This window comes from Hylobates moloch, unplaced genomic scaffold (assembly GCF_009828535.3).
Source record: "Hylobates moloch isolate HMO894 unplaced genomic scaffold, HMol_V3 SCAFFOLD_10, whole genome shotgun sequence".
NCBI classification, from domain to species: Eukaryota; Metazoa; Chordata; class Mammalia; order Primates; family Hylobatidae; genus Hylobates; species Hylobates moloch.
In genome coordinates this window covers 66,832,105-66,840,060 of record NW_026652285.1, presented here as the reverse complement: position 1 = coordinate 66,840,060, position 7,956 = coordinate 66,832,105, and the positions used below count along the sequence as shown (strand labels likewise).

Genomic DNA, 7,956 nt, shown 5'->3' with positions numbered 1-7,956 from the left:
ATTGCTTGAACCCAGTAGATGGAGGTTGCAGTGAGCCGAGATTGCACACCAGTGCACCAGAACCGGGGAAAAAGAAAAAATCTCTTTCAAAAAAAAAAAAAAAAAAAAAAGGACTATAACTAGTAAGTATATTGAATTAGTAATAAAAATCCTCCCAAGGGTCGGGTGCAGTGGCTCATACGTGTAACCCCGGCACTTTGGGAGGCCAAGGCAGGTGGATCACTTGAGGTTAGGAGTTCAAGACCAGCCTGGCCAACATGGAGGAACCCCATCTCTACTAAAAATACAAAAATTAGCCAGGCGTGGTGGCATGTGCCTGTAATCCCAGCTACTCAGGAGGCTGAGGCAGGAGAATTGCTTGAACCTGGAAGGCTCAGGTTGCAGTGAGATGAGATCGTGCCATTGCACTCCAACCTGGGCAACAGAGTGAGACTCTATCTCAAAAAATAAAAATAAAATAAAATAGTTAGAAGAAACTAGCTTGCACCAAGCAGCAATTTTTTTATAACAGCAGGAATGGACTGAGTCATCCACAGAGAAAATTGTTAGAGCTAATGAATTAACCAAAGTTGCAGGATACAAAGTAAACACACAAAAATCTGTTGTATTTGTGTACATTTGCAATGAACTATCTGAACAGGAAATTTAAACAAATTGTAACAGCATCAAAAAGAATAAAATACTTAGTGATAAATTTAACCAAGGAAGTAAAGATAAAGAAAACTGCAAAATATTGCTGAAAGAAATTACAGAAGACTTAGATAAATGGAAAGACTTTCCATGCTTGGAATGAATTAGAAGATTTAATATTGTTAAGATGGCAATACTACCCAAAATGATCTATAGATTTAGTTCAATCAAAATTCCAATGGTGTTTTTTTCAGAAATAGATTCATACTGAAATTTACATGGAATCTCATGGTACCCTGAATAGCCAAAACAATCTTGAAAAAGAAAACAAAGTTGGAGGACTCACACTGCCTGAGTTTAATACTTACTGCAAAGCTATCATAATCAAAATAGTGTCATACTGGCATAAGGACGGATACATGTAGATCAGTGGAATAGAATTGACAGTCCTGAAAAAAAATCTCACATATATGGTCAATTGATTTTTTTACAAGGGTGGATGTCGAGATCATTCCATCAAAAAAGGGAAGTGTATACAAATGATACATGGACAACTGGATATCCACAGCCAAAAGAACACGCTTGAGATAAATGAAAGAATTAGAACGCCTCAGCAAGGAAATAAAAGGTTTTAAGAATAGGTATATGGAAATTTTAGAACTGAAATAAAAAGCTAGGGGATAGACTTACCAGTATATTAGCAGTTACAAAGAAATGAGTGAACTAGAAGATAGAACAGAGAGAAAATAGAGTGGAAATAAAAATGAATAGAGCCTCAAGAATTGTGGGAGTACAACAAAAGATGTAATATTTATATCTTTGGAGGTTGGAAGGTGAAACAAAGGAGGGAAGGGCTGAAAAAGTACTTCAACAAATAATGGCTGAAAATGTCCCAAATTTGGCAGGAAACAAACCTACAGATTTTAAAAGCTCACTGGGTAAATTTGGAACATGATGAATCCAATAAATCTATGTCAGAATACAAGTAAACTTCTGAAGACTAAAGATGAAAAAATCATCCCGAAAGCATCCAGATAAAAATTATGTTACTTATAGGGGAAAAACAATTAGAATGCCAATGGATTTCTCATCAGAACTGATAAGAATTGGCCGGGCACGGTAGCTCACGCCTGTAATCCCAGCACTTTGGGAGGCTGAAGTGGGTGGATCACCTGAGGTCGGGTGTTCAAGACCAGCCTGACCAACATGGAGAAACCCCGTCTCTACTAAAAATACAAAAAAATTAGCTAGATGTGGTGGGCGCCTGTAATCCCAGCTGCTCGGGAGGCTGAGGTAGGAGAATCGCTTGAACCCAGGAGGCGGAGGTTGCAGTGAGCCGAGATCACCGCACTCCAGCCTGGGCAACAAGAGCGAAACTCCATCTCAATAAAAAAAGTATAGCTTCCTGTGCCTAAAGTGTATAAACAATGTGGTTTATGCTGGACACTTGCTTTCTTTATGAGATCTGGGCCTTTAGTATGTGCTAGGCAGAGGCTGTCTGTTGACTAGCCCCGTTAAGACTTCGGGCACTGAGTTTCTAATAGGTTTCTCTGACAGACAACATTTAACGTATTGCAAATTATTACTGAAGAATTACAGAATTATGTGTGACTCTGTTGAGAAAGAATTCTTGGAATTTTGTGTCTGGTTTCCTCCAGACTTCTCTCTCAAACCATTTCCCTTTACTGATTCTGTTTTGCATCCTTTTACTATAATAATCATAGCCACGTGTATAACTATATGATGAGGTTTGTGAGTCCTTCTAGTGAATCATCATACTTGGGAGTGGTACTGGAGTCTGATACAGTTTGGCTCTGTGTCGTCACTCAAATCTCAGGTTGAATTTTAATTATCAATACTGGGGGAAGGTCCTGGTGGGAAGTGATTGGATCAGGACGGTGGATTTCCCCCATGTTATTTTTGTGACAGTGAGTTCTCACGAGATCTGATGGTTTTTTTGGTTTTTTTTTTGAGGTTTCAATATTTTATTCAAGTTTTTTTTAACTGATATTAACTACAGCATTTGAAGGGGAGGAATTAATTCCACACAAAATGCAAGACACTAAAATGTACCCATTAAACTGCTAAAAAAACAAATTGAGTGGTGAGAATACAACAGAAGTCTAGTTTAGATTCTGAGTGTTGTCATCATGTGATTACAATCATACAGACTCTTCCAAGCTTACAGCTGGAGCTCCTGGAAGCTATTTCATACTCTGGTACAAGGGCAAAGAAACACAACACAAGAAGGAGTAAGTCCTGAATTATTGGCTTCATCACATCTACCATCTCCACCCCAAAATGGCAGAAAAGACACAGTGAACCCACCCTGCAGACCTTTTGGCATAAAAGAGATGAGGATGAACTCGGGTGGGAACAGGTCATGAAGCTCTGTCTGAAAAAGTCCCTTTCAGGTGAGTTTGTACACACAATCAAGCAATGAGCCTCTCATCAATTAGGGTTAGGAAACCAAGGTTCCATTCTCAGGAAATCACCATTTCATTCATTTACTCAATATGAATTTACAAAGTACCTACATATTATCAGCTTCCACTTACAGCCATTTCTAGTTAAAAAAGAAACTTGGCATCTCAGAGGGGCCACCATGTTCCCTCCAAGTCTACCACTGAAAGAACCTTTTTTGGAATTGGGTTTCTTCTGTACCCATGAAAGGGTAACATCTTAAAGCTGTATCATCTTTAACTTGGGGGTCTAACATGATATTTAGTAATACTTGCATCCCAGACATACAACATTAAAAGATACACTAAATTCTGAAGTTTGCTATACTGCAAAATTGTTTGTTTGTTTGTTTGTTCGTTTGTTTGTTTTGAAACAGAGTCTCTGTCACCCAGGCTGGAGTGCAGTGGCGCAATCTCTGCTCACTGCAACCTCCGCCTCCCAGGTTCAAGTGATTCTCGTGCCTCAGCCTCCCGAGTAGCTGGGACTACAGGCGCCTGCCACCACGCCTGGCTAATTTTTTGTATTTTTAGTAGAGACAGGGTTTCATTGTGTTAGCCAGGATGGTCTCAATCTCCTGACCTCATGATCTGCCTACCTCAGCCTCCCAAAGTGCTAGGATCACAGGCATGAGCCACTGTGCCAGGCCAAAAATAGTTTAAAATTAAACAATACAGTGTGCATTTATGCTTGAAATTCTAGTCCTCAACCAAGCTTGTGGCCACCAGCATTGACATTCTTGCCATCCAGGAGAGCTGACAGTGTCAGTTTGATACCTGGCTTTAGGGTTTGATTGTATCCTAAACCTCTCAGGCTGGAGTTGTTCATTTTAGCCTAGAAACAGGCGTCAGGGTCTATCTGATACTTGGCTGCTATTCCGAAGCTAGTGTTACTGTTTCCTGCTGTCTAGGCGAGATTGACAGCAGTCTCCAACTTCTGGTTCACCTTCTGGTAACTGGAGCTGCCAAACTCTGTCCCATCATTCACTTTAGTGTGAAGCTGGAATTCATCAGTCTTGTAGCCAACTACACTGTTGCTCTAGGTCACTCGGGACTTTGCATTCTCAAAATTCATCTGGTAGCTGGCCAGCCAGCCCTCGTAACCCAGCACCAGAGCACCCTGGATTGAGGGCCCAGCAATGTCAAAATCCATGTCTCAGCCCAGGTTAATGTGCTCCTACTTGTACCCTGTCTTGATTTTAGCATTTTTTTCCCCCAGTATTAGGTGAGAAGGATGAATTGAAGGTCAGCTTCAGTTCACGTGCAAGCTGATCTTCCACAGTAACCTCAGTGCCTGGTGTGTTGTCAGTGTACTATTTCTCTGTAAATGTCAGGCCATATTCAGTCCATCTGTACTTGGTTTCCAGACTGCCCGTCACTTTAGTGGTCTGTGTTGGCTGAGCCTGAGCTTGTAAATTCCAATCCATTCTTCTCTTTGGTTTCAAATCAAGCTTTATTAAGCCAAATCCATAGCCATTGGTGAAGACATCCCTGGCAGATTTGCCAGGATCTCATATGTGAGTAGCACAGCCATCTTCTCAGAGGTGGCAGCAACGGGCTCAGAGGCAGCTATGGCAGGGGCTCTGGTGCGGAGGCAGGTTTCCCTCATGCTGTTTTTGTGATCGTGAGTTCTCACGAGATCTGATAGTTTAAAAGTGTGTAGCACTTCCCTCTCTTGCTCGCTCTTTCTCCTGCCACAATGTGAAGATTTGCTTGCTTCCCCTTCATCCTTCCACCATGATTATAAGTTTCCTGAGGCCTCCCATCCATGCTTCCTATACAGCCTGTAGAACTGTGAGTCAATTGAACCTCTTTTTTTCATAAATTACCCAGTCTCAGGTAGTTCTTTCTAGCAGGGTCCCCTGAAACAATCAGGAAGAAAAGAAGAACATGGTAAAGAAGACATAAGGGTAAACATAGTAGGCATTGCTATTCTGCATGAATTTTCTAAACTTGTTGATGGCTGAAGCAAAGATTATCATATGGTCTGATGTGGATTTGAATGTATATAGAGGAAATGCTTAGGAAAATTATGTTTTTAAACAGAAAGAGTAAGAGGATGTAATGGGAGGTAAGTTCCCTACAATTATTCAAACTGGTAAAATGGGCCAGGTATGGTGGCTTATCCTGTAATGCCAGCACTTTGTGAGGCTGAGGCAGGAGGATTGCTTGAGCTCAGGAGTTTGAAACCAGCCTGGGCAACATAGTAAGACCCCGTCTGTTAAAAAAAAAAAAATTAGCCAGATGTGGTGATGCACACCTGTGGTCCCAGCAACTTGGGAGGCTGAGGTGGGAGGATTGCTGTAGACTGGGAGATTGAGGCTATAGTGAGCCATGATCATGCTGCTGCACTCCAGCCTAGGTGTCAGAGTGAGATCTTGCCTCAAAAAAACAACAAAAAAGCAAGCTGGGGCAGTTGATCCCAGGGTGGCGAGTGGCGGCGACCGAGGCGGTGAGCAGGGCCCAGCGCCGACCCTGAGTGCAGCCTGACCCGCCCTCGCGCGCGCTCCCTCCTCGGCCGGGCCCACTCGCGTGCCCAGCCATGAACCTGGCGAGCCAGAGCCGGGAGGCCGGCGCCGGCCAGCTGCTCTTCGCCAACTTCAACCAGGACAGCACTGAAAAGGGCATCAGGAGCAGCTGGTCTTGGCCGTCGCGCTGTTGTCTAGTCCCTAGCTGTTGGTAGTTAAGTCCGGTTATAAATTTTTCTCCCTTCCATGGATAAGCTGGAACAGATCTATGAATGCAAGGCTGATAGTATGCCTGGAGGAGACCCTGTACATCCATAACATTCGGGACATGAAGGTGCTGCATACGATCAGGGAGACGCCTCCAAACCCTGCAGGCCTGTGTGCGCTGTCAGTCAACAACGACAACGGCTACTTGGCGTACCCAGGGAGCGCGACCATGGGAGAGGTGCAGGTCTTCGATACCATTAATTTGAGAGCTGCAAACATGATTCCGGCTCACGACAGTCCTTCAGCGGCATTGGCCTTTGACGCAAGTGGAACTAAACTTGCCATGGCTTCGGAGAAGGGGACCGTGATTAGGGTATTTTCCATTCCAGAAGGACAAAAACTCTTTGAGTTTCAGAGATGAGTGAAGAGGTGCATGAGCATCTGCTCCCTGGCCTTCGGCATGGACGGCATGTTCCTCTCCGCCTCCAGTAACACTGAGACCGTGCACATCTTCAAACTCGACACTGTGAAAGAAAAACCCCCAGAGGAGCCCACCACCTGGACCGCGTACTTCGGGAAAGTGCTCATGGCCTCCACCAGCTACCTGCCTTCCCAAGTGACAGAAATGTTCAACCAGGGCAGAGCCTTCGCCACAGTCCACCTGCCGTTCTGCGGCCACAAAAACATCTGCTCGCTAGCCACAATTCAGAAGATCCTGCGGTTGTTGGTGGGTGCCGCCGACGGGTACCTGTACATGTACAACCTGGACCCCCAGGAGGGCGGCGAGTGCGCCCTGATGAAGCAGCACCGGCTGGATGGCAGTCTGGAAACGACCAGTGAGATCTTGGACTCTGCCTCTCACGACTGCCGCTTAGTCGCTTAGACATACGGCGCAGCTGCAGCAAAAGCCTACACAGACAACCTGGGTGCTGTGGGTGGCGCCTGCCTGGAGGACGAGGCCAGTGCCCTGCGCCTGGATGAGGACAGCGAGCACCCACCCATGATTCTTCGGACTGACTGAACTTGACCTGTGACCTCTGACCCGGGGAGCAGAGAACACTGGCTTCACAGAGGACTTTGTGCATTGCTGCTATGAACTTTGACCTGAGTCGGGGGAGAGGATGGCAGAGACTTTATTTAAAAAAAAAAAAAGATTGTAGTGGTAGTCTAACTCCATAACGCTGAGGAAATACATCGTTTTCACTTCAGTGGCTTTTAAATCCTGCTTATGAATTTTAGCTTTTGGTTTGTTTTCTCTTTTTGCCAAAATTAACTGTTTGGTGAAGCCCGCAAAACCTCCTTGCTTTGCATGCATGAATGTGCCAAGCCAGCAGAGGGGAGCTAGAAGCCACTTTCCAGCCACCTGCCGTTGGGTTTTTTAATATCTGTACATAATGCCGAGTGCGTAAGGAAGCCATGGTGTCGCGCACAGTGGGTCTGGTTGTCAAGGCCAGTTCTGCAGTGACAGGCCCAGGGGCTGCCCACCAGGTGTGCTGGGCAGACTTCGGCTGGGACAGGAGTCCTCTCTCCCTAGGGCACCACCTGGACCATTTTCCCTCCGTTTTATTTTGTTAATTAAATTCTTTCCAAATTGGATCACTCTGGGATTTCTTCCATGGTGGACTTTTGTTTCTGATCTTGTTTTCCATGTGGATATTGGAGGAGAGCAAGGTTCTTTCTGATACTAAAAACCTTTCTTTCAGGCAGCAAATGAACTTGAAAGGTTGCCTGGACTCCCTGGAGCAAAGGAAAGCGATTTTGTTTGTATAATTTAAAAAAAAAAAAAAAAAAGCAAGCTGGTAAAATGATGACACCAGTAAATTATGACAAGCTATATGTATGTAATGTAGCACCTAGAGCAACCACTTAAAAAGCTATACAATGGCCGGGCATGGTGGCTCACGCCTGTAATCCCAGCACTTTGGGAGGCCGAGGCAGGTGGATCACCTGAGGTCAGGAGTTCAAGACCAGCCTGGCCAACATGACGAAACCCCGTCTCTACTAAAAATACAAAAATTAGCCGGGCTTGGTGGCAGGAGCCTGCAATCCTGGCTACTCAGGACGCTGAGGCAGGAGAATCACTTGAACTTGGGAGGCAGGGGATGCGGTGAGCTGAGATCGTGCCATTGCACTCCAGCCTGGGCGACAGAATGAGACTCTGTCTCAAAAAAAAAAAAAAAAAAAAAAAAAAC

General features: G+C 44.7%; 1 protein-coding gene and 1 pseudogene across 1 annotated transcript; one reads left to right on the top strand and one right to left on the bottom strand.

Moving 5' to 3' along the window:
- Positions 1-3,774: 3,774 nt before the first annotated feature.
- LOC116475431 (voltage-dependent anion-selective channel protein 1-like) lies at positions 3,775-5,633 on the bottom strand (annotated as a pseudogene).
- LOC116475268 (WD repeat domain phosphoinositide-interacting protein 2) lies at positions 5,632-7,314 on the top strand. Its single transcript, XM_032164576.3, is given in 4 exon segments — positions 5,632-5,722; positions 5,773-5,796; positions 5,799-5,832; positions 5,834-7,314. Coding segments are annotated over 4 exon segments (1,101 nt in total). The 3' UTR covers positions 6,786-7,314.
- Positions 7,315-7,956: the final 642 nt, after the last annotated feature.